Consider the following 26,038-nt stretch of genomic DNA (forward strand, 5'->3'; position numbering starts at 1 on the left):
TGGCCCTTGGAATTGGGGGGCGGGGCGCTGATGCTCTGAGGTCCTTGCTGGGGCTGCGGGAGGCACAGCCGGAGGGAGCCCGGGGCCACGGGGGCCAGCATAAGGGACTGAGGCCGGGGGCGGACTGGGGACCGTGCCCTGGGCAGCTGCACCCCGGCGGGCCCTGTCCCAGAGCTGCAGGGCTGGCAGCAGTGTGGGTGGCCTATGGTTGGGCGTGGGGTGACCGTGGACTGTGAGGGAGCACTGCCGGGCTGGACGCTCAGCCCTCCGTGAGGCCACCCCCTCTGTCTCACGAGCCCCCGTGCCTGCGGTTCCATAGCCATCGGTGGGAACCTGGGGAACCTGGGACGCCGACTCTCCCCGCTTCCTCCATGTTTCCCTGGACTCCACATCCTCCTGATTTTACCTACCAAGTGTTTCCAGAACTTTCCTCTGCTGTCAGCACCCGGTGTGGCCCCACGTTCATGATAGCTTTCAGCTCTCCTTCCCACACGGTGTTGTTTTGTCACAGGCACGGGCCAGCTTCATTCTGTCGTTCCACTTACGGGCAGTGAAGACACACTGTTTCCGTATGTCGGGCAGTCTAAGGTGATGAATCACGATTTCTCCATGGACTCCGAGCAAGAAGGGGCCCGGGGCACACGGCTGGCAGGTGGCACCCCGTGGCTGAGCCGATGCGTCCTCGTCCTTGGACACAGTGGGCCGCGTGCACGCATCTGCACGCACTGTGGATGGGCGCTATTCTTGGTGAGGACTTGACTTTGTCTGCCTTGCACGTTGCCCAGAGCTCCAGAGGTTTTGTTCTGTGGAAGGAAGCTTGGGCCTGGCCTGTGCGGGCGCCACACGCGGGTCGGGTGGCTGGTGGGGACCCGGCGGGCCGGAGTGCTTCTTCCCCCAGGCAGAGATTCTGTTGCTGCCTAGCTACTTCCCCCTCCTTTTAATTGAATAAACCTCCTTTTTGAAATAGTTGTGGGCTTACAGGTTCATTACGGAGACAGTATAGAGAACTCCTGTGTACCCACACCCCGCTTCTTGTATTGTCTGCCTTTTCCTCGTCCAATTTAAAGAGCTAACACTGACCTCTTCCGTCCCTAGCTCCCCTCTGGGACATTTGGGCATCATGTCCCCTCAGGCTTCTCTGGGCTGAGACAGCGTCTCTCACTCTCTGGCTTTGAGGAGGACCAGTCAGGGATGCTGTGGGACGTCTCTGCGCGGGGACTTGGTTGATGCTCTTCTCGTGACTGGACTGGGCCGTGGGTTTGGGGAGAAGGCCACGGAGTGCACGCGGCCTCCTCAGCACAGCGCGGCTTGTCAGGGTGGGTGACACCGATGTGACTCGCCTGCGCCGCTGCTGCCCCTCTCTTCCCTGCCAAGGTCCCATCTGCCCTGTGTCAGGGCGGGGTGCTGGGGACTGGGACGCTTCTGCAGGGGAGTCAGGTCTCCTGGCCCTGTGTCAGTCACAGCAAGTCATTGTGAGGCTTCGGGCGTCTGTCCTCTTGCTCTAGGGACTTAACTGTCTTGGGGACCGGTGACATTGGAAGAGAGAACGAAAGTTCAGTAGCCGTGACCACAGGAAGTTTACGTGAGTTTACAGAAGAGTCTTGTCGCACCAGTTCTGTCCTCCGATGGGGGAACGTGGAAGAACACCGGAGGCCCTAGAACTGTGACTTTGCTCCAGCCGCCCCACTTAGCATCAGTTTTCCAGAACGCTGGTTTCTGATCCTTTTATCTGTGCTTTACTTTGGCAGTGCTCCTAAAGGGCTCCTTTGTTGCTAGCGAGGACGGCTGTGCGACTGCCTTTTCTCTTCCCCACCTTCCTGGCCCCCCAAAAGAAGAAAGGATTATCTCCAGAAACTTGGACGGAGGTCGGGGAGGCTCAGGGGGTCCCTTCCTGTGGAGGAAGCCGCCTTGGCCACGTCCCTCTGAGAGAGCGGACAGAGCTTGCACTTCAAAGAGCACCGAGAGCAGATGCCAGAGGGCCGCGGGGGGCGCGGGGGTCAGGGTCAGTGCCACGGGGTGCGCTGCCAGGCTGCTCCCTTCTGACTGTCGACAGTGAAAACCTCGTTTTGTCTTAAACACACTAGCGCTCCCTGAGACCCTGCGCCACTGCCCGGCCCCTGCCCGCTGCCCGCAGCTCTGCCATGGACCTTGCCCAGAGCCCAGATGTTGTGTCCACTGAGTATGGACTGAAGATGGAATTGATACATAGTTGTGAACTCCTGCTTCAGTTCTGTGAGGTTCGGGGAGCAGAGTGGGGCCGTTTCTGCTCTGTGGGAGCAGTGGCCTTGCACACCCAGTGCCTGCGTGCTACCAAGGACCCTGTGTTCGCATCGCAGTCCACTCTGGGACAGCCCTTCCTCAGCCCCGGGAGTGGAGACCAGACACCTTTCAGTTAGGGTCCCCTTTGCAATCATCTGTGCTCGGGGTACTGGGCAACTTTGAAACTTTCAAGTTCTAGGGTAGGACATTTTCCTGAAGTTTAATTACTTACAGAATTACTTGCCAGATTTCCACTGTTACGTTTGCTTTTTCCTGAAAGACTCCTTGATTGGCCTGGGTGGGCATGGCCTTAGACCCCTAGGTGGAATGGGGGCCTGGGCAGCAGGTGGGCCCTGCACAGAACACTTGAGGGCTGGCCTCCCCTCCCCCACCTTCTCCCACCACATTTAATGTCCATGGGGTCTGTGACCTGACCCACTGTGTCCTGGGGTCACTGAGTTGGGCTTTACCTAGTTGGGTAGCATGATACCAAATTTTTTGACAAAGCAAGGCAAAAAAATTTTTTTGAGATTTATTTGAGAGAGAGGCAGAAAGCCAGCACGATTGGGGTAGGGGGCAGAGGGAGAGGGAAGAGCAGGCTTCCCACTGAGCAGGGAGCCCAACTCAAGACTCGATCCCAGGACCCCGGAATTGTGACCTGAGCTGAAGGCAGATGAATAACCGACTGAGCCACCCAGGCACCCAGCAAGGCAGAATTTTAATGCCTTTTTCTCCTTTTGTTTTTTAGGTATTCATTTGGTAAGTGAAGTCAGAAAGTCCTCCGTGGGAGTTTAGCGTTGTTGGTGGGGTATGTATTCCCATGCTCTTCCCGCTTGTCTCCTTGCCTGAGCTGCTGTTGTCGGCTTGGCAGGTGTCCATGTTGTCTGAGGTCCGCTGTCTAGTCTGGAATCGTGGCCCACGCTGGCTTCCGTGCCCACAGTGGTGGACCAGGGCAAGCAAGGAGGCAGAGGATGTTCAGGCGTCTTGGTGTCGATGGCGGTCTCCGCACAGCTGGGATGAGCTGCCCCACGGCAGTGACCGCGCGGTCCTGTTGCATGTCAGTTCCGTTCCCTGGGTGGAGGCCATGCCATCCTGCAGGCCAGCTCCTCCCCACTCTAGGCCGTGCCAAATTCCCATAGGACACACGCTTGTGGAGGGGTCGACTCGGGGCTAACACTTGTGGGCACCCCAGAGGCGGTCAGGTGCCTGTTCATTTTGCTGAAGGGAGGACTTCGGATCCCGCAGCCCATGCTCTGTGGGGAGTGCTGTTCCCAGTGTGAGCCTCTGGAGTCGGGTTTGTTCAGAAATGAGGGGCAGTGGGCACTAGGCTGCTGGTGGGGGTGAGCAGAGGACAGCCCCCTACTTCCTCTGGGCTGAGCCTCATCGCGCGCCAGTATCACAGAGATGGCTGCTCGCTCCAGCGGTCGTGACAGCCTACATGCCCCACCGCACAGCACCCCCAGCGCCCAGGCAGAATCCCCGACCACACGAGGAATCCCCCGGGTCTAGTGCCCCTGTCGTGACTGGGCGCAAGGCCCTAATGCACGAAAACAAGAGCTCTCAGGAGAGGAACTGATTAGATGAGAAAAGAACCAGGTGGAAAATACAGTATTTGAAACGAAAGACTCCCTGGACCGGCTGGCTGGCAGGGTGTGGGTGACAGCAGGGGATGGAGGGGTCCTAGAGGCCATCAGGCCCAGCAGAGCTCAGGCGCCATAGGGAGAGCTCAGAGGTTAGTGGCGTATGTATGGAGTCCTGGGGGGCGGGGCTCGGTGGCCAAAGTTTCCAGATGTGGAACAACACACAGATGCCTGGCCCAGAGAACCCCGTGAATCCCGCACAGCATGAACGGGAGGAGGCTCTGCCTCCAGGTCATCCACACGCTGCTGAAAACCAGGGAAAGGGAGCGTGTTGAAAGCGGTAGGAGAAAGGGGACATGGCCCTGAGAGCTCAGGAGCAGTGGGCCCTGCGCCTTGGTGCTAATGTGGGAACCGGGACCCTGTCTGGGGGCGGAGCCTTCAGATCGGGGGAGTGAGAGAACTCAGGGTCCAGGGGCAGACTTGGGGTGCCAGTGTGGGGTTCCAGGTCACGCGGGAGGGACAGGAGGAATGGAAGGGTAAGCTGGGCGTCTGGGAGGAGTGCCAAGCACAGAGAGCGGGAATCTGCTGGGCAGCGTGAACGCCTCTGCTCCCCTCTTTCTTTACACACACCTGATCATTTAAAGCAAAGGACGTTGTTTACCCTGAGACGGACAGTGCCCCCCAGAGCAGACACACGCGACAGGCTGAGGGCACACGGTGGGTGGGCCCACATGGTCTCGGGTTTCCATGCGTTATGTGAAGCTGCACAACTTTTACAAAAATACATTAATTTATATGAGAGAGGGAGAGAGAGTGTGTGGACGCATGCAGGGCGGGGAGGGGCGGAGGGAGAGAGGGAGTCCTGAAGCAGGCCCCCCTCTAGCACATAGTCTGACACGGGTCTCGGCCCCAGGACCCTGAGATCACTACCTGAGCTGAGATCAAGAGTCAGACGCTCAGTAACTATACCACTCAAGTGCCCCTGCCTTTGTTTTTTTTGTTTTGTTTTGTTTTTTTTAATTTATTTATTATTTGAGAGCGAGCATTCACGCAGGTAGGGAGGGGCGGAGGGAGAGAGAAGCTTAGCAACTCAGCACTGAGCATGGAGCCCGACCCAGGGCTTGATCCCACGACCCTGAGATGGGGGTCTGAGCTGAAACTGAGGCCATCCAGCGTGCCCGCAAAGCTGCCCACGGTGAAGGAGAGTCACGGAGCGGGGGTGGGCAGAGGGTGCTCCGGGAGACAGGTGAGGCCCCAGCTGCACTGGGTCGTGTCAGAGCAGTCGGGAAGACACTCCGAGCTGAGAGCAGGGATGGGAGAGCATGATGGGATTGGAGGGGAACACTGACCCCTGGGGGTACAGCAGTGGGACAGAGAAGGGGGACAGGCGAGGATTGCCTGCGCCGTGCTGCCGGGCCCTGGCTCAGGAGCTGCTGAGTGGTGACACATCCTGTCCCATGTGTGGGGACATCACAAGGCACAGCAGCCGTGTCCTGGCCATTAACAAGCAGGACAGTGAGGAGGGACCCTGTCGGGTGGGGTTCCATTCCCCATGAGCCCTCTGTCCTGCCAGATGGAGGAAGGGCAGCTTGCCGGCAGGCACCTCCATGGGGCGGCAGCAGGGTCTGCATCCCCGGCACTGGCTCAGGAGGGTGGGACCGTGACGGGTTCCACCTTTCACCTTGGGCTAAGCCCTAGCAGCAAGAGGGCAAGGAGAGGCCTGGAGAGACTTTGGGCCTGCGGGCAGGGTGTGCCGGTGCAAGCCTGTTTCCAACCAGCAGGCTAGTACGGCAGCAGGCGGTCACGGTCACGGTCACGGGCACTGATGGCAGCCACAGACCCAAGCACAGCCCGTTTCTCAGATTGCTGGCCCCATCCCCAGCTCCCCAGCCCACCCGACTGCAGCCTCTCTGCAAATGCTTGTCTGGGGGGTTATGTTCCCTTCAGGAGCTACTGTTTCCTCTTTTTTAATTTAATTTAATTTTATTTATTTATTTGACAGAGAGAGAGATCACAAGTAGGCAGAGAGGCAGGCAGAGGCGGGGGGCGGGGGGAGCAGGCTCCCCACCGAGCAGAGAGCCCAGTGTGGGACTCAATCCCAGGACCCTGAAATCACGACCTGAGCCGAAGGCAGAGGCTTTAACCCACTGAGCCACCCAGGTGCCCCAAGAGCTACCGTGTCTTACACAGCATTTTACAGAACAACTCCCAGATATACACCCGTGGAAAAAAAGTACTTGCTGACGGTGGGTTGTCAAGAGGTTCCAACTGCTGTTGAACTGCCAGGTATGGGCTCTGAAATCCAGGGAGGCATCTGTGTGCAGTCCCAGCCCCCAGAGGAGCGAGAAGGATGGGCCAGAAAGAGGTGCCGGGACCAGGGCATCCTTGCTGGGCCTGCAGCTGGCGGACGGACTCTGCCTGGGGTGCCCGCCGTGACGTGGCATGGGGGGAGGAAAGCACGGAACATCGGAGGCTGGAGGAGAGATAAGAGGTGGAGGAAGGTTTAAAGGAGTAAAAGCCAACTTTCTAAAAGTGAATGAAAGGCACAGGTCACAGATCCAGGAGACTACCCCACACCCACTGCACACGCGTAAGGCTGAAAACCAGCAGGATGAGAAAATCTTGCCTCTGCGCCAGAGCGGAGGGAAGACCCCTCTGCCGGCCCACACGAGGCCTTCCCCAAGAAAGTGCGTCCGCCTCCCCTCGGTGGCCCGCCCTCGGAGCTGACGGAGCCTTCCGGCAAGGGGGCCGGATGCCCACGGAGGTTGCGTTCACTCAGCGAGAGGAGGAGGATGGCAGTCCGTGTGGAGGAGGGGAGCCTCTGGCCACTTGCAGAGATAGGAGAGAAAGCGAGCATCTAAGTCTGAAGTTGCAAGTGAAGCTATTCATTCATGTGGGCCTGTGTCCCTCTCGGACTTCTTAGTGGCTGGACGCAGCCATCCCGGAGCGGGGGGGCCCCCTCGGCGTCCAGCGCTGCCGGCGCCTTCCCGGCCAGCCCTGCCCACATATGGTCTTCCTGCTGGGGTTTGTGCTTCTGTCTGAAGCAAGAGGCAGGTGATGCAGGGATCTCAGGATCCGCTCTCGCGTCCCGCTCGCCAGTGCGGTGATACGGTCTAGGCGGCGCTCCGAGCAGCTGCGACAAGGGAAGGAGCGGCTGTGGGGCTGGGACGGACATCCGAGCGAGAGTGCTGCCCCGTGCTTCAGTTCGTGCGACCTCAGGGTCCTTCTCCAGCAGACCTGCCTTCTCCCTGTCTGGCTAAAATCTGGCACTTTGTGTGAACCTGTAACCGTGTTGTGACCTAGCAACCATAGAGCCTCACCCCATTTCAGGGTGGCTGAGGTCCCGTGCCCAGCGCCGCTCATTCGGGGCAGTTACAGTGAATGAGCATCAGATCAGCTTCCGTGAAGCCACCGGAAGCGCCGGTCCGTGGCTGTGAAGGGACCGGCGTGGCAGCAGATGCAGCAGGAAGACCTACCCCAGGGGACATCTGCAGGGCAGGGGTTCGCAGGGCTGCCCAAGCCGGGGCGGTGGGCTGTGGGGGACCCGTGGCCGCCCCTGGGACATGCGAGGCCGAGTCCAGGGCCCAGCCCCTCGGGGCCCCGCAGTTGGTGGCACACGGACCTTGTGCGTGGCAGTGAGACCAGGGCGGCATCCCAGCGGGAGTGTTGCTGTCGCAAGAGCCAGCGAACAGCCACTGTTTCGCTCGACGGTCGGGCAGTCTGCGCGCCATCTGTGCATTGTGGGCGTCGTCCTGGCGTTCATGAGCCCCAGCTGTGTCACGAGGAGCCCGAGCCGCCCGGGGTGGGGGGGGGGCCTCCCGCGGACCGCCCACCCACCCGCATCAGAGCGCTGCTGGCCGCCGCCGCCGGTTCTGGACGCTTTCCCCTTCACTCATTGCAGAGGCCACGCCAGCGGCTGAGGTGCGGCCCGCCTGCCGGCCCCGAACCAGCACACCAGGAAGACGGACGCCCTGGGCCAGCCTGTTTCCTGCCAGGAGCAGGTTGTCTGGGCCCGCGTGCACCTGCTCCTGCGTGTTCATCTGTGGGTGGCATCTTTGTTTCGAACTGTGGGCTCCGATGAAGAGGCCTGCCGAGGGCCAGGCTGCCTGGGAGCACGTTCCCCGCAGGCAAGCTCCGCCAGCAGGCTGCTGGAGCAGCTACCCCAGCACCGGCGTCGGCAGCCACGGGGGTGTCGATTAAGGAGGCCCAGGTGGGAGCAGGTGCGGCCCCTTAGCCACACCTGCACCGTGGCCGGCGCTCAGTAGCCACGTCGGCCCGCACGTCACAGCCCGCTGCTGAGGGAAGCCCTGTAGACTCGCTGGCTGGGACTCCAGAGGCACGGACGCAAGCAGCTGCCTTCCCTGACCTCGAAGGACATGGTGGGTGAAGTATTAGCCCCTCCAGTTTGGGACGAGGGCTGCACCACCGGGCCTCTTTCTAGGCACCTTCCCTTTGTTCAGAAGGACGTCACGTTTCTTGGGGTGTCTGGGTTTCTGCTGTCATAAGGGTCCCCTCTGCAGTGTGAGTGGCTCTGGGACCCGGGGTCTTGAGTGCCCGTTTGCCGCCAGTGGGCCTGCAGGAGGGGCCGGGCACGGGAATGGGGCTGTTTGCCCCGGGTCACAGGGAAGCGCCTGGCGTGTTAGGAAGTTGTTTGCCAGCCGCGTCTGTGCGGAAGCTTTAGTGCGGCTGCGCCTGGAAGGCCCTGGTTTGGGAACTTTTACTGCAAAGATGGGTCTAAGTGTGATTAATTCAGGTCCCCGCTAAGTGCTATTTCCTGCTCCCCTGGGAATGTGTGCTCAGGGCGGGGAACTTGTCTGACTTCGCTCTGTCCTTGAAAGCAGCCCAGGAACCAACAGGCCTCACCCAGCTGGTGCTTCTAGTCCCTTTTACCCAGAAGGGACTGCTCTTAGCCCACGACCGCCTGCCGTTGCTCAAGTGCTATTTGGCGAGGTTGGGACCCACAGAGGGCCCCGCAGTCCTTTCCGGGTGGGGAGTCTGGCAGCTTAGCCCCAGATGCTTCTGCGGAGGCAGGCCCCGAGACCTGGTGTGGTTGAGACCTCGAGGAGAGGCTGGCCGATGGCCACAATGGGGACGGTCCCCTCGGCCAGGAGCCAGGCTGTCACAGGGGCCCTCGTGCCCCCTCCCACATACGAGAAGGATGGGTGCTTGGCTGAGGCCTCCTGTAGCGTTCAAGGCCCCTGAGGCTTCTAGAGTGTTTCCAGTCCTAAAAGGATCCCGTAAGCAGATTTTAGCTCGAGTGCGTGCAGGTGTTGCCCCCAGGTACTCTCCCAGGCAGGTCCTGGGTCGGTCTCCCCAACCCTGATCTTCTGTCAGGAGCCCCTGGAACTTTGCTGTTCAGGAGGGCGCAGTGTGCCTCGTGAGTTCGTCTGGTTCACGCTCAGGAGTGCTGCTTCATGGACTGGTGTCTCCATCGGTTTCGGTCGTTCCATCATGGTTCTGAAGGTCTTTTGTCGTGAGGTCACTAAATCCAGCCACTTCCAAGGCCTTGCCGCCCTGCTGAGTTTGGGGACCGGCAGGCAAGCACCGACTGAGCCGTGCTGCCGGCGTGTGCCTGGGACATGCCTCAGGGCCACGTCTGCTTTGGTTTTTCTCAAACGGGGCCGACAGATTGAACCCTCACACGGCGCCTGAACATGGGAGGCGATGAAACACAGGTCCTCCTCGGTTAGACAGGGAGCCTGGGCACCCCTTCCCGGTCCCTGGAGTGTGAAGCATCTGACAGAAGGGTTCCGGGGGCTCCATGCTGGGGGACATTCCTCTGTGGGAAAAGAGCATTCTGTTTTCACTGCGGGCCCATCTGGTGGGGGACAGTATGCTCTAGGGACCGTCGGTTTCAGTAAGAAGCTCCGTGAACTACTGTTTTATGCTGATGTGCTCAAGGTCAGGTGTCAGCTGTTACTTGGGCCGGCGTGTCCGGAGGCCCGGCCACAAACCTCTGGGTCAGGGAGCAGGACCCTGGAGGAGTTTGGGGGGCTGACTGCGCTCTCACAGGGGCGTGGAGGGCAGGATAGCAGCAGAGGGGAGAGCTGAGGGGCTGGGCGGGCAGGTGCATGGTCGGTGTCTGGCGGGAGCGGGGCTGCAGCGGGGGGCGCCCACACCTGCTGGGCCGGCACTGAGGGCAGGTGCCTCGCTGCAGGGCCTAGTCCAAGCCTGCTCTGTCTGTGCTTGGAATGCAGAAGAACCAGCCCCTTCGGGTGTTCGGCTGTGCCTCCTGTCCAGAGCGAGACTTCTGCTGGTGCCTTATGAAGTCTGATTTTCATGCAGGTCCAGTGCTGGCATCGATGGTAATGTGGTCTGGACTCTTGAACTCTGGGTCAGTCCCAGCAGCACCTCCCGCCAGCCGTTGTGAATTAAATGTTCCCCGTGACCCCTTACCCTTGCTGCTCTTAAATTCATGCTTTAAAAACAGCTTAATGAGGGGTTTACTGGTCCAATTGGAATTTTTTATTAAAACCTATTAGTGCTGGAGCGGAGCCTGCCTACAGGAAGCGATTAGCCAGCCCCGGAGTTCCAGCCCCGGAGTTCCAGGCTGACTCGGCTGCAGCAGGTCCAGCAAACCGTTTCCAGACCCTCGTGGCCCCCGCACTGCGCTTTGCCTGGTTCTCATATCCTCTGCTTTAATGTATGGTTTGTCTAATTCCCTTCCCAGCCCCCATGTCCAAGCAAGCAGTTTCTTTTAATCAAATTATTGCTGTAATCAGAGGCAGCCCGGCCTGCCGTCTTGTGAGCTTTCCTGGCAGTGCACCCTTTCAGGGGTGTCTCTCCGCTGTTTCCTGGGTGCTCGGGCTGGACGAGGCTGCTCTCTGAGCACAGCCCACAGGTCTCAGCGCGCCCTTCCTCCCCGACACGTGGGCCTGAGAGGGGCCTTCCGGCACTGTTGATGTTTGGTCTCTCGTCCACTCCTGTCCCGAGGAAGAACAGAGAAGCCTGGATCCAGTGATTCCCAGAGCCACCACGTGACCCGCGTGGGCTGTGACCAGGCTCTGCCAGCAGAGCTGCGCAGTGCATGGTGAGGAAACGGTCTCTAAGCGCATGTGCGAGGGGCTCAGCCCTGAGCCCCAGGGTCTCTGCCCTGGTTGGCCGGGCAGCCTGAGAGGGGCCCGGAGCCTGGCGGCCATGAGCCTGTCGTGTCTGAAATTTCAGGTGCTCTCTCAACCAGGGTCTTGGGGTCGGTCCTGATCCGGGGGGAGTATTCTTGCCTCCCCCGCCACCTCCCCAGCCATCGCCATCCTCTATTTGCCCAGCTGTCTGTCTGCACACCACAGTCCCCTCCTCTGCTCCCCGGAACACCAGGGCACGGCGACTTTCTGCTGCCGGAGAGAAGGAGCGAGCAGTGAGGGGCTGGGGCCTGGGGGTCTTTCAAGGCACACTCCCCACGAGGAGCAGTTGGCGCTCCTGGCTATGACCCACTTGGCACAGTTGTCCCCAGGGGACTAGCATGTGGAAGGGGCAAAGTCAGGTCCAGAGTGCTGGGGCCCTTAGGGGACATCTCTCACAGTACTGGGTTCTCCATCCTCGCGTGTTTGCACTGAACATGCTGCCTGATTTTTAGTCTTGCCTTTCTCGTGTGATGTTTGCTCCTCCCTCTGTGTCAACCCCCTGCCTTATACCCTCTTTGACCCTCATGCCTCCTCAGAGCTATGTGCACACATGGACGCACACGCACTCCGGTTAACACCACTGTACCCCTGAGTGGGGCCATGCTACGTGCGTGTCTGCTCTCTTTTCACTCAGGACTGTCTGGTGAGAGTTCTTTTGTTGGACCTACAAGGGGGGAAAAAATACACACACACACACACACACACATATTTTTTAATTTAAAATCTTTTTTTTTTTTTAAAGATTTATCTGTCAGAGAGAGAGAGAGAGCGAGCCCGCACACACAGGCAGGCAGAGCAGCAGGCAGAGGCAGAGGGAGAAGCAAGCTCCCTGCTGAGCAAGGAGCCCAACGTGAGACCCGATCCCAGGAGCCTGGGATCAGGACCTGAGCCGAAGGCAGCGGCTCAACCCACTGAGCCAGCCACTCAGGCGTCCCAAGAAAATATATTTTAAAGATCTTTTTTTCTTACACAATCAGTAACATTTTGTTTTTCTCAATTTTTCCCATCACGTTTAGCTACCCATTTCCAGTTCTAAACTTGCTTATCTCTTTAATGTGTAGAATTCTAGAATAGTGAAGAAGCATTTTGTTGCTTTAATTCATACTTCTCGTTCTGAATCCATTTGAGCAGCTTTTGTCTAAAATACTTCTGAATTACCTTTTACTAAATTGTATAGATGTGGATGCTTGACTAACACTTGCTTTTTTGGCTTTTGGATTTATTTCCAATAATTTGAAACATAAATGTGAAAAATGATTTGTATCCAACTTAATACAACTTTTTTAAAAAAATATTTTATCTATTTATTTGACAGAGGCGGGCAGCGGGGGGTGGAGAGCAGGCTCCCCACTGAGCAGCGAGCCTGATGTGGGGCTCGATCCCAGGACCCTGAGAACATGACCAGAGCCCAAGGCAGAGGCTTTAACCCACTGAGCCACCCAGTCTCCCCATTAATGACTTTCAAACAGAAAAGTCACTACAGACTAAATGTGGCAAAGGATGTGCTTTGGAATTAATATAGACAGCATTTCTTGTTAGTCGCAGTAATCACAGTAACAACACGGTCGATGAACTGTTGTCTCCTGGGTGCTGGCGCCCTCGTGGTTGAAAAACATGGTTTTGTCACCACCCCATTTTCTGGAGACTTGGTGCAAGTCCCTGTGGCCAGGTCTGTCTGACTGGTACACGCTCTCCCTTCCGCCCTCCCACTGTTGCTGTCATGGCTTCATGCCGCTAGGAGTGGCCTTCCCACCCCCATGCCCAGTCGTAGTTCTATCTCTGCTGGGCAGTGCTGAGTCCTCGTCTGTTCCCTCCTTATTCCTGTGGTCAAAACTATCATGGGTCTTTTCACATAAGTGGTTTTATCTGATTTTTTAAAAATTGTGTTCCAGTTCATTAATTTGTAGTTTTCCTCTTTCTAGGAGGAAGGAGTTTCTTATTTTCTAAGATTTTGAGTTGATTGTTTAACTCATTAATTTTCCATCTTTTCTTGGCTGCTAATGAAAGCATGCAGACGGGTCGCCACTCTCTTCTGACTGTGTCCCTGGCCTACCCACCCTGTCAGGTGACATTCTAGTGTCTTCCTGACAATGGCACATAGTGTAGGTTTTGGGTTTTTTCTTTAAGCTTTTATTTATTTGAGAGAGGGAGCACAAGTAGGGGGAGGGAGAAGCAGGCTTCCCGCTGAGTGGGGAGCCCAATGCAGGGCTCCAACCCAGGATCCTGGGATCATGACCTGAGCCGAAGGCAGACACTTAACCAACTCAGCTGCCTGGGCATCCCACATACTGTGGTGTTGTAATCATCAGTGCTGATACTTATTTGGTCCAAGTGCTGTTCAGAGAAGAGCTTCAAAAATCCCAAGCCCTTCGGAGTTTTATAGGTGATCTTTCGTTGATCAATTTCTGAATTTAGTACATAGTGAGCAGGTAAGTGGGCCCAAAGGTGGTTCTTTGAGTTATTTAAAAAAAAAAAAAAGATGTGTATGGATTAGAAAGAAATTGTTATCACACAGCTTCTAACAACAACATCAAAAAGTATCTTCTTTGACCTCTGCTCACCCCCTTCTGTTTCCCAGAGCAACTCCTTTACTCCTACTACTGCTGGTATTTGCTTCCTTATTTCTGAATAATACAGTTTGTAGATTATTCTTGGTGTATGCTTCTAGACTCGATATCCTTCTTATTATGAATGATAAGAATTACTTTCTCCTATCTCTAATTCTCTTTCCCTTACCGCCTCAGTAGAGTTATGTCACAAATATAATTTATGAAACTCATGTTCACTCTTTATATTGTGTAAACGTCAGCTGCTGAGCCAGCAGTGGATTGAGCTCAATTGTCTCTAATAACTCTTTGTTTCTCCTGGAGTTAATAGTTGCCTCCTCTTTTTTGGTTTGCTTTTCCATCTCTGATCATGCTTCACCATTCCATTCCACATTCACCAACACAACCGCTTGACCTCTCCCAGTACTATTTTTACTGACCCACACATGTTGAATAATCTATCACTTCCTGTCCCCCTTCACAGAGATTTCTGCTTGGGAACCGTAGCCCCCTGGAGTGGATGCTTTACAGGCCCCCGGATTTGGAGTTATAGTTCACAGAGAGTGGTCCCAGTGGTGCTAGGGGAAAGGCTTAGAGACACAGCCACTCCACTGCCTTCTTCCCCATGTATCTTCTAGAGCAACATTCTTAGGAAGGGTCTTTTTTAAGTGCTTATCTTGATCCCATTGTAGAAAGACCACTACAAGCAGCGGGGGAGACGAGTCCTTCCCTCTCCTTCCCCAGCACTAGCAGTTGCCTTTCTGAGGCAAGAAGAACCATCGCCCCCAACCATCACCCCCATGCTCTTTCCCTGCCAGGTAAACACTAACGCGTCCTGAATCACCCTGAGCGGCTGAGAGGCCAGAGAAGGGCTTTGGTCTTCAAACACCACTGCAGCCACTGGCTGGCCTGGAACCTCCAGAATCTGGTGTGTGTCCCTGGAGCTTCCTGGCTCCAATGCCCCATTGTTGGATGCAAGAGGAACCCAGCGTCGGCGAGCCTGACCTTTGCCAGCGCCAGTAACAGGGAGAGGCATTGTTAAGTTAGCCCGGAGTAGCAGCTGTGTGCCCGTTTCTTTTGTAAATGCTTTGATATTTTAAAACAGAAATTTTAAGCAAGGAGGCCGTGCTTTGTTGCTGTTACAATAGCAGCCCTTGTGTGCGTGGACTCGTTGAATGGAGGTCCTGATACCAGGGCTGTTTCAGTGCCCTTTATTAAGTGCACAGAACACATCTCTTCTCAGCGGCTGGTGTCCTTTTCCTGCGGGGAACTTCACAGCTCTTCCGGAGGAGGTCCCTGTGCTTACTGTGGACGTGCTGGTAGGTCGCAGATCTACATCTCTGGGACAAGGCGGAACACCGCTGGTTTTCCATTTGGCTTTAACCTCAGCTTTAGCGAGCGGCTTTTGAGCATTCAGAAGACTTACCTGCAGACAGGACTGTGATACACTTTTGTGCCACATCCATTCACACTGACTTGGCCTCCAGACTGGCTGCTCCCACTGTGGGACATGGCCCCAGGCCCACCTCTATTTGTCTCCACCTCCCCCTGCCCCGACGTGGGTTCATATGTGTATGTCGGTTTATCATTGATCTGCCTGTCCTCCTCCCTGAGAGAGTCAGCCCATGAGGGCCGGGGCTTCGTGGGTCCCCCAGCATCACTGCGACACACAGGATGGGGGAGCTCGATCACAGCGTGGCTTGTCACGGTGAGCCTGCACGTGGGTCCGTGCTCACATGCCACGAGGAGGCAGTGGTCTGGGTTTGTAGAAGTGGCTACGCATCCTTACGTTGTCATTCTTCTCTAGACCACCGGCAGCTCAGGAGCCCTGCTTGGTGTGGTGCCTGACGTATTCACGGAGAAAACCGATCAGGGCGTTCGATGTTCCCAGTGCTGTGGCTCTTGAACTCAGACCACGGGCACAGCTGCACCATGCGTTCTGGTGTGTGGGACATGGCTGCGTTGACGCACACACAGCCGTTCCTGGGGACTCCATGGGCCTCCGTGGCATGAGAGCCTCAGGGGTGGGAATGTGGCACCTCTTCCTCCTCCATGCTATGAGCTGCACATAAAAGATGCACTGAGCAAGATGTCCATGGTGCACCGATTAGACCCGACCAGACACAAAGCACAAAATGGAAAACCAACCACAGAGCAGGACATACCATGCGAGGTCCCGTGTGAGGTCTGTGCTCCTCGGCACCAGCCGGGGTGAATTCAGGGTTAACAGTGGCACGGCCGTGCTTTGTTCCCAGGTTGCAAGGCGAGAGGTGGCTCTTGTCCGGGGCAGAGCCCCTGGTATCCTGTCCAGGGGCAAGGCCTTGCGAGCCCGCTGCTGACCTGAGGCTGTAGCTTGTACCTGGTAGAACCATGTCAGCAGCTCTTGTAAACGATGATCTGGACCTAGTTTCTGACTCACCGAAATGTTGCAGAGAGACGTGCAGAGGCCGCATCAGCCTTAATCTTGCGTCCCTGCAGGTGGCACATAACTGGGGTCAGACAGACATTGGCGCTGGCAGGGCTGTCGACTGAACCAGACCATGGTTGGGCTTCTCCAGCTTCCCCACCGGTGCCCCTTCCCACCCCGGGGCCACACTGCACTCTGTCGCCGTCTCTCCTTGGGCCCCTCTGGTCTGCGGCAGTCTGTAGGACCTCCTTGGCTCTTCGTGAGCTTGATCATTCTGGGCAGTTCTGGTCCCATATTTGCTCCGATGCCCCCACACTGGGTTTGTCTGGTGTTTCTGGCACGAGACAGGTCACAGAGGCGAGGTGCCCTTGTCACCGATTGGGTGCCGACTTGTGTGACTTGCCCTGGGCCTAGATCACCTGGTGAAGGTGTGTTTCCAGGTGTCTCCTACCGCCCGTTCCCTGTCCCCTGGAAGCCGGTCACTGGGCCCAGCCCATGCCCCAGGGGAGGGAGGACTCCGCTCCAGCCCCGGAGGGCATCTCCCCACATCACTGGGAATTCCTCAGTGAGGAAGGTTCATGTCGGCTCCCCACATCTTCACCAGGGCTCACGTCGAGTGGGGCTCTGGGTTATGTCCCACACTGTTCCAGAAGATGGGTGTCAAACAATATGTGGCTACACATTACAGTCATGTAGTCATTAGAAATTGGGGACGTTTTTGGGTTTTATTTATTTATTTTTTTAAGATTTTGTTTATTTATTTGACAGAGATCACAAGTAGGCAGAGACGCAGGCAGAGAGGAGGAAGCAGGCTCCCCGCTGAGCAGAGAGCCTGATGTGGGGCTCAATCCCAGGACCCTGCGATCATGTCCTGAGCTGAAGGCAGAGGCTTAACTCAATGAGCCACCCAGGCGCCCCTGGGGAAGGTTTTTTTTTTGAGATTATGCAGTTGTCCTATTTTTTTCCTTCAAGATTTGCCTGCTGATTTAGGCTTCCCTGCAGCCATGATTACTGCGATGTTCTGGAAGTGATTTTTCTTTCCCTCATTCCTTCTTTGGAATTCCCCTGCATGGAAGGGCGGTCCTTTCCCCACCCATTTATTTATCAAATTCTCGTTTGTGTTGCCGTGGCCACTTGCAAGTTTTCACAGAGTAGGATCCTGCATGAGGAGGACCTGCTTCGCTGCTCGTCTCCCAGCCGTGGCTGTGGGAACCCCAGGGCTGGCTGCTGCGGCCTTTTGGAGTCCCCCCTCCTCCTCTGCCTGACTTCCCAGCCCTACGGGAGCTGGGGGCCCATCCAGAGACGTCCCTTCTGCAGCCGTCGCTTCAGCTCTTTCTCCCTAGGCCCTGGTTCCCTGTCACAGAGAACAGCGTCAGGCGCCACAGTCCAGGTGCTGGGTATATACGCTCGTCGCTGGCAGGGTCACAGTGGACGGAGCCAGGAAGTATGTGAGCACTTAGAGCCCAGCACCGACAGGCTGGGAGCGCCAATCAGACCCGGATGCCCCTCCGAGGCCCCGGGCTGCGGGAGAGCTGCCCGCTCTGCTGGCGCCTGCGCCGTGATGCTGGGGAGCCAGCTGCGTGGGCACTGACGGGGCTTCTCAAGTCCACACCTGTGCCTGCGTCGTGGAACCTGCGGCAGGGGTTCCCGGGGGCTCTGCACTGCTCCTCGGCGTGCTGTGAGCCGGCGACAGCTCCAAACGGTAAACATGGAGCAGTACGGCCCAAAGAGGCCATCGCACCATCTGTAAATCTTGGAAAAAGCAGGCAGGGATGTGTGGGCAAGGCAAACAGAAACCGTAAGCATGGAGCGTGCTTATCACCGTGCAGCGTCTGCACACTCATGGCCATGTGGTCTGGTACACGGATGTGCTACCTGCGACATGTTGTGCTTGTGTCCGGCCCGCTCATGTGTCTGCTCGCGGTGCACCAAGGGCTTGCGGATGGCGTTTCCACTGTGTACCTGCGCGAGAGGACCTCAGTGTCGCAGGGCGCTGTCCTCCGCGGAGGCATTTATGAGAGAAAGTGCAAACGCGCCAGAACAGCGAGCGGTTCGCTGAGCGGTTTTCGGGACTGAGAGCCTGTGACATGATTTGGCCAGGAATTGCGGGAGGCAGTCCTTAAACCAGCAACGAGCGGGGGTGCCGGGTGCCGGGGAGGACTGTCTGCAGCAGCCCTGGGGTGGCTGGGCAGCCGGGTCCCAGCGCGAGCCCACAACTCAGCGCCACCTCTCGAGGATCGCATGGCCACACGGGTATGGCTTGGCCTCTTCCAAGTGCATGAGCCTCTGGGTCGCCGGCCCACTTGACAGTTTTCTCCGGCAAGGCTGGGGGTGTTCAGAAAGATTGTGAGGTCTTTGCCACTGTGTTTGCGGCAGGAGAAAATGGAAACAGCCCGAAAGGTTCAGCCACAGAGAATGAGTTAAAATGACATTTCTGTGGATTACTAAATGTAATATTTAATGATGCAAAAATATACTTAAAATATATTAAAGTGGGTTTTAAACTACCTGTACTCTATTCCATTGCTACTTCTGAGAAATCCTTTAAAATGATTTTGAGGTACCTGATCAGGGAATTAGACTTATCTCTAGGTGATCAGGTCACTTTTCTTCTTAGTTCCACTTTAACTGAGCATGTTTGCTTTCCGTTAAGAATTAGTAAAGTTGATAGCATTAGTTTTAATAAGTTGGTTCTAGTAAAACACGATCAGCGTTAGATGGAAGGTGAACAGCAGAGGGACCACGCTCCCAGAAGGCCGTGAGAAGTCCGGCTTGGGACAGGGAGGGCTGGAGAGGGGAGCCACTGACACTTTGGCTGGGGGCTGTAGTGAGGCCCACTCCCAGCTAGGGGCCTTTGGCTTGGTGGAAAGTCCCTTCCTTTTCTGAGACTGGGGGCTTCATGGTGTTTATGGCTAGAGGTGGGATATGGACGGGTTCAGGGGCCTGTTCTAAGTGTGGGGGCGATGGGGGCCTGCCCCTGCTGGGGGTTTGGGAGGAGTGGAGGTCTTCAGAGGATGGCAGGGTGTTCAGACTAGGAGCAGACTCGGATTTGTCTCTCCTGTTGGCCAGTCTGAGGTTGACTTGTGCTCTGTGTAACTCCCGGCAGGATTGGACACAGTCTATCTAGGTCCTCTTGGTGGTGCGTGGAGAGAGCCCTCGCAGGTGTTGCATGGACAGAGCTCCTCTAGGTGCCCCGCAGGTGGTGTGAGGAGACATCCCCCCACCCCAGTGGTGCATGGACAGAGCCCCCCTCCAGGTGTTGCATAGAGAGAACCCCCCCAGGTGGTGTGTGGAGACGGCCTCCCCAGGTGGTGCATAAAGAGAGCCCCCCAGGTGCCCCACAGGTGGTGTGTGGAAAGAGGCCCCTAGGTGGTGCGAGGAGAGGGTCCCCCACGTGGTGCGTGGAGACAGCCCTCAGGTGCCCCGTAGGTGGTATGTGGGGAGAGGCCCCCAGATGTCCCGCCGGTGGTGCATGAAGACATCCCCTGCCCCGGTGGTACATGGAGAAAGCCCCCCCACCCACGTGGTGCGTGGAGAGGAGCTTCCCCCGCAGAAGGGGTACATGAAGAGAACCACCTAGGTGCCCCCCAGGTGGTGTGTAGAGAGGGACCCCCCCCAGGTGGTGCATGGAGAGAGCCACCCAGGCGCGTGGAGAGAGCCCCCGCCCAGGTGCCCCGCAGTGTGTGGAGAGAGCCTCGCAGGTGTCCTATAGGTGGTGCATGGAGAGCGCCCCCCAGGTGGTGTGTAGAGAAGGCCCCCACCCCAAGGTGATGCATTGAGGGAGCCACCCCCAGGTGGTGTGTGGAGGGAGCTTCCTCCAGGTGGTACATGGAGGGATCCCCCCCCAGGTGCCCCACAGACAGTGTGTGGACAGAGCCCCACAGATGCCTTCAGGTGGTGCATGGTGACATACCCACCCCCGCCTCCCGGTGGTGCATGGAGAGAGCCTCCCAGGTACCCCTGCAGATGGTATGTGGAGAGAACCCCCCCCAGCTGGTACATGAGGAGACCACCCCAGGTGTCCCGTAGGTAGTGTGTGGAGAAATCCCCTCTGGTGGTGTATAGAGAGGGTTCCCGCAGGAGGTGCATGGAGAGAGCCCCCCCAGGTGTGTGGAGAGAACCCCCAGGTGCCCCTCAGGTGGTATGTGGAAAGAGTCCCTCCGTGAGGTGGTGTGTGAAGAGAGCCCCCCAGGTGCCCTGCAGATGGTATGTGGAGATGGTCCCCCAGGGGGTGTGTGGAGAGAGGCCCCCCCGGTGGTAGGTGAGAAGAGGCCCCCAGATATCTTGCAGGTGGTGCGTGGAGACATCCCCCTAGGTGGTGCATGGAGGGAGCTCCCCCAGGTGGTGGATGGAGAGACCCCCCCCAGGTGGTGCGTAGATAGACACCCCGCCCCAGTGGTACATGGAGAGAGCCCACAGGTGCCCCACAGGTGGTATGTGGAGAGGGTCCCCCCAGAGGGTGCGTGGAGAGAGCCCCTCCAGGTGGTATGTGGAGAGAGCCCGCAGGTGCCCCACAGGTGGTTCATGGAGAGAACGCCCCAGGTGGTGTGTGGAGAGACGCCCACCCCACCCCGTACATGGAGAGAGCCCAGAGGTGCCCCGCAGGTGGTGCATGGAGAGAACCCCCCAGATGCCCTGCAGGTGGTGTGTGGGAAAGCTCCCTCTCCAGGTTGTGCATGGAGAGAGCTGAGGGTCCAAAGAGTGGTCATCTAGGAAGCGACATCTAGGTTATCGTGGGAGGGGCTGGTAAGGCAGGGAGATGGTCTGCTGGAGCCACTGAGGGAACCCAGCAGTGGGTGTGAGTGAGCCTGAGGAAAGGATTTGGTGCCTGGGATCTGCAAGGGCAGTCCACAGAACAGGGGCGGTGCTCAGTGTGGCCCTTGGTGCTTCGTCGGGCCTGGTGACTTTACTGCTTTCCTGTCCACTCTGTCTGTGCTGTGTTTCTGATTTTGTGGGTTTTGATGGCAAGAAACCCCCTTCCATCTGAGTAAGAGCTGTGTGATCTGCCTCAAGAAAGGCCCAGGGCTTGGGGATGAAAGCTGTGACTCAGGAGACAGGAAGCTGTGATTCTCACCACGCCAAGTGGCTCTCCGCGCCTCAGAAGCTTCTGGACTCCCCACAGCTCGGCCCCTTCCTAAATTCTAAGCATGTATGTGGTTGTGTTGACTCAGGCTGTCACTTGGTGTCTGGGCCCAGCCTGCCTGGGCACAGTACCCATTCCCACAGCGTGGCAAGGTCAGCGCCCGCCACTTAGAACAGACGCCCTCATGCAGCTCTCGCACCCGCCATTCGGTCACTTGACTTTAAGACCCAGATTGAATATCCATAAACGGACAGTTCTCTTCCCTTTTTTCCCTTTTGATGGTGCAAAAATCAGCAAGTATAGTCCTAATCCCAAGGAATATACTGACGGGGGCACACCTGGTGTGGGTGTGAGCAGTGGATGGCTTCTGTGTCCACATGAGCTCCATGGTTTGGGAGCAGGACGCCCCCTCTTACATGGTCACCAAACGGGAACAGAACCCTCAGTCTTCGTGAACGTGGCTGCCGGACCCCAGGACCCTGGATCGTCCCTCCCCTTTCCTTGGGCCCTGCAGGCTGGCATGTGCGGGCCACGTGGCCGCAGTCTGCTTGCTTCCGGGGGCGGCACTCTCCCCGTCAGCACACCGTGGCTGCCAGCCCTCCGGCCCTCATCCGCCTCCAGCTCCTCACCTCCTTTGGGCAGCCGGCCACCGGACAGAGGATGGGGCGACGAAACCGCTGTTAGAGCTTCGCCTGAAGAGTTTGGCTAGCCTCACCACGCTCCCGGAGCCCTGGCTTTCAGCTGCTCTGCTGCTGTCCTCTTTTGGAAAACGCACGCACGCTGTGCTGGTGTTTTTAAAAACCTTGTGTGTCTCTCTATAAAGTGTAATGGCTTTCCTTCTGAATATCTTCTTAAAAGACGTATTCCCATACTCACTGTAAGCTTGGCTTCTAGAACAAATGGTGGTTTAAAACCCTGCATTTCACAGGCTGGTAGGATTTGTGGACATGCTGGCAGTCAGTCTAGATGTCCCAGCAGGGAGAAGGCCCTGCTCACTGAACTTAGGGTTACGTGACTCTGGGAGTGTGCAACGAGGGTCTGCTGTGCCGGCTGGAGCGGACCGCAGGCCACGCTGCTCAGGAACGCGCCCCCCGGCGCAGCCCCCTACAGCAGCACCTTGGAAATGTCGCGGGGGTTCCAGCAGGTTCCAGCAGGTTCCAGCGTTGCTGGCCGCCTAGTGAATAAATACCTTGTGTGGGGTTCCTGTGTCTGGAGGAGACCGCGGTGTGTTCCATAGCTGTGGAGGCCTCTCCTGCGGCCCCCGGGCATCCAGACAGGATTCTGCGAGCAGCTGACTGCCTCCAGCCCTGCCGTCTCCTGCCGGTCGCTGGTGGGCTAGCCATTGGCTCCAGGTGGCATCAGAGCGGGGTGCCTCACGGGTGCGGGGACTTCTCTCGCTGTCGGTCAGAAAGCACAGGCTACCTTCCCTCGCTCTGCGATGGTGAGATCAGCAACGGGCCAAGTGTTACCAACCCGATCTGTTCCCAGAAAGTTCTCCGTCAGCAGCAACGGAAGGTCTGGCCAAGGTTGTACCGAGTGTCTGGACTCAGCTCCTCGGTACCCGGTGCCCGCCCAGGGCACGTGCTCTCATTCTGTCATTCTGCTTGCATTTCTCTGCGATTCTTTTTTTTTGCGATTTTTTTTTTTTTAATTGAATCAACTTTCCTTCTTCAACTCCTTGGTCGCTTGAAACCCAGCTTCTCCGGAAAACTCAAGATAGAACACTTAATCTTTCCCTTGTCAACTTCCAGGAGAATCACTGGTCCCTAAGTGCCCTATAGGGTTCCTTTTAATGTCATTTGCGATTGCTGCCAGTGCCTCTTGATAGTTAAGCTCATTTTCTGTAGATTTTTTTAAACTTTCTGTGTAGGCAAACGTGTTTTTTTTCTATGTCAAGTCTTAGAACTTTTTTCTTATTTTTACAGTGGCTAAGAATAAGTGTTACATAGGACTTTTTAAATCATGTCATGAAAAATTTTAAACATGCCAAAAGAGCTTAAAGGATTGTGTGGTAAAAACCCATATATGGACCATCTAGCTTCTACAGTTTACATTTTACTAGCTTTTTTGCTTTATTTGGCTGATCTCTTCATATCTCTGTCCATCTGTCAATCCACAATCTGTTTTGATGCGTTTCAGAGTCTGTGTCCTGTGACCCACGTATACTTGCCCTGATCATTAACTTCAGAACCTGGAGCGCTGTCCCCGACAGAGTTCATGTGCCATGAGATGCGCAGATCCTAAGTACACAGTTTTAGTGTTTGGCAAATGCGTACACCTGTGTAACTTGCTGTCAGGATGTAGAAAATTCCCATCACTCCCGTGTATGCGAAGGGAGGACCCTGTCTATTGTGAGGTGGGTCTGTCCGCACCCATGCTTTCCACAGGGAGGGAAGGTCTGCTTTGTGCCTGGCTTCTCGGCCACTTTCCAGAGCTCCTCCTCAGCCGGTACCTCTCTGCAGACAGTGTGCCTGTCCGTCCCCCACTGGGGATCCTTGATCTTGGTGGCCTGTGGGGAAGGGCCATCGTTAACAGGGTATGTCTGAGAAATGAAATCAAAATGACCCAAATGAAAGCGGATCTTCGGTAGCTGACAGTGGGGAACCATCTCCCGCTTTCTCGTAGGCTGCAGTGTTCTTCATAGTGACGTTTTCTAAGACTGCGTCCTGTGCTCCCAGGCAGCTGATCTGTCCCCCGAGGGACGCCAGTGCCTTCTCTCACTTGTGCTGGGCTGCTCGAGTGCTTCCTGTCCTCCGAAGACCCTTGACTGTCTCCGCATTCTGTCTCTGCGGACGGTTTGGGTCCTTGCCATGTGAAAGCGTGGGGTTCTCGGTTCTGGTCTCGGAACACAGTTGCGGGAGGTGGAAGGGTCTGCATTCAGTCTGCGGCCTGCTCGCCTCCACTGTCTGGCAAGAAGGCAGCTGTCCCTCACCCAGTCACTCCTCCAGACCTAGCGCCGTGTTTTTCTCCGACTGTGGGGGAGGGTTTGTCTCCGGTTGTCGGCAGTCTGACTCTGTGTGGCATTTTTTGGATGCTGTCTTGTGATTCTCTGAGGCTCCTGAATCTGTACCTTTATGTCTTTTACCAAATTTGAGTAACTTCTGCCGGTATATTTTCAGGGTTTTTTCTGCCCTTTTCTCTCCAAGGTTCCAATGATGTGTATGTAGGAACGTCTGATTGTGTCCCCCACTTCCTAGGGGTGTGTTCTTTTGTTACTCAATCTTTGAAAAAAAAAATCTAGAGGCACCTGGTTAGTCAGTCAGTCCAGCATCCTACTCTTGGTTTCAGCTCAGGTCGTGATCTCAGGGTCCCGGGATCGAGCCCCATGTCGGGCTCCCTGCTCAGTGGGGAGCCTGCTACCCTCTGTCCCTCTGCCCCTCCCCTGCTCGTGTGCTAAAATAAATCTTAGGAAAAAAAAAAAGATCTGTTATTCAAGTTGAATAACTTCAGTTGAGCTATTTTCACGGTCACTACCTTTTTGTTCTGTGTCCTCCCAGCTGTTACTGCATTCATCTAGTAAAATTTTAATTTCAGATATTTTCTTTTCCAGTTCTAGAATTTTTCGGGTTGTTTTCTTGTAGTTCTGTTTCTCTGTGCAGTTTCCCTGTCTGTCCATGCCTCGCGTGAGTGGAGGCAGGAGGTGCGTGACGTGCAGTCGGGGCGAGCGCATCGATCGGGAGGCTGTGCTGGGACGCGCTGTGGCCCAGTTGTAAATTTTACGTCCTGAGAAGGCGGCATCTCAGCAGAGACTTGACCAGAGGGGCCAGGAACGGGCACTGGGGGCAGAGACCTAAGGTGGGCCTGGTCTCCAGTGAGGGAGGAGAGCCGGGCTGGAGCGGAGGGGTTGGGGGGGCTGTCCGTGGGGCGCCGGCGAGCTTTGCCCTCTCCCTGCCAGGGCCTGTGCATCGCTCGTGTGCTGTTTTCCTCTGGTGATTCACGTCAGCTGACTTAGCTGAAGCCCTTCCTCCGTCGTACCTGACCCTTCGAAAAACAAAAAGCATTTCTGGAAACCTGCCCTGACGGCCTCAGGGATGTGGTGTCCGTGGACATCACTGGCCCTTCCCCTCACCAGACCGCCCCCAGGCTTCTCTGCGCACAACCTGGGATCAACACTGGCCGCCGGCAGTGCCCGCGGGGTCCTCGTTCTGTGCCTGACGCCTGCCTCTCCTTTCCATGGCCCCGTGGAACGTACACGCTGCCCAGAGCGGGGTCTGTGGGGTGGGCTGCGCCTTAGTGGCCGTCCTGCTTCCAGACCCAGAGCTGCCGGTCACCTCATGAGAGGGCCAGAAATCTCTCCCTCTCAAAGGGGAGTGAGGCCAGTCCTACTGCGTGTGGGAAGGGGGAGCGCTGCTGTGCCCAGTGCAGTGACCCCAGGGGAGACCGTGTCTGGGGGGCTAAGGCTGCAGTGCCACCCAACCTCGGTCCTGGGCACACAGCGGCTGGAGACGTGCGTGACCCCTTCCTGCTGTTCAGAAGAGCTGACCCTCGCGTGGCTCCCGACGCGTTCGCCTGTGCATACGGTTAGTGGATGTGCCAGCCTTGTGCACCCGCCAGGCCTGCCCTCCTTCGGTGACAAGGGCGCGCCCCTCAGCAGCTTCGGGGATGCCCAGAAACCGAATGCACGGAGTACGTGGAAGATCGGGAACAGTGGAGGGTGAAAGTGGGTCACGCCGCAGAGCATGTGGGACGAGTGGCCCGCCTCCGCGGGCACGGGGCCCGGTGTGCACGCAGGCGGGCACTCCCTCTGCTGCACGAGGCAATGCCGTGCGGGGCCCACAGATACAGGGTGTGCCTCAGCGGACACACCTCCTGGGGCACAGTAGACCTGGAGCATCCCTGCTGCGGCAGCCCCGGACGGCGTGACCTGCACGTCTTCAGCATCCTGACAGGCTGCTCTGAGACAGGCTCCGGCTAGTTTCCAAGCGCAGGAAGGAAACAAAAGACAAAGGAATGGTAGTGCATCGTGCCCTTCAGCCGGATGTATGTTAGCTATTTGGAATATATTAATCCTAAGAAATCTCTGTTGCTAGATCTAATTTCCG

At 56.8% G+C, this 26,038-nt stretch overlaps 1 protein-coding gene across 4 annotated transcripts in view; it reads left to right on the forward strand.

Annotated features, from left to right (window-relative positions):
• The window catches only part of LMF1 (lipase maturation factor 1), an 87,513-nt gene that overhangs the window by 16,174 nt on the left and 45,301 nt on the right, over positions 1-26,038 (forward strand). For 3 of the 4 annotated variants that reach the window (XM_032326688.1, XM_032326687.1, XM_032326689.1), the window contains exon 3: positions 3,008-3,018. The exons of the other annotated variant lie outside the window; for it this stretch is intronic. In XM_032326688.1, the coding sequence (XP_032182579.1) occupies positions 3,008-3,018 (11 nt within the window). The remainder of the gene's footprint in view (positions 1-3,007; positions 3,019-26,038) is intronic. 4 annotated transcript variants of the gene reach the window in all.

Source organism: Mustela erminea, chromosome 20 (genome assembly GCF_009829155.1).
Source record: "Mustela erminea isolate mMusErm1 chromosome 20, mMusErm1.Pri, whole genome shotgun sequence".
NCBI classification, from domain to species: domain Eukaryota; kingdom Metazoa; phylum Chordata; class Mammalia; order Carnivora; family Mustelidae; genus Mustela; species Mustela erminea.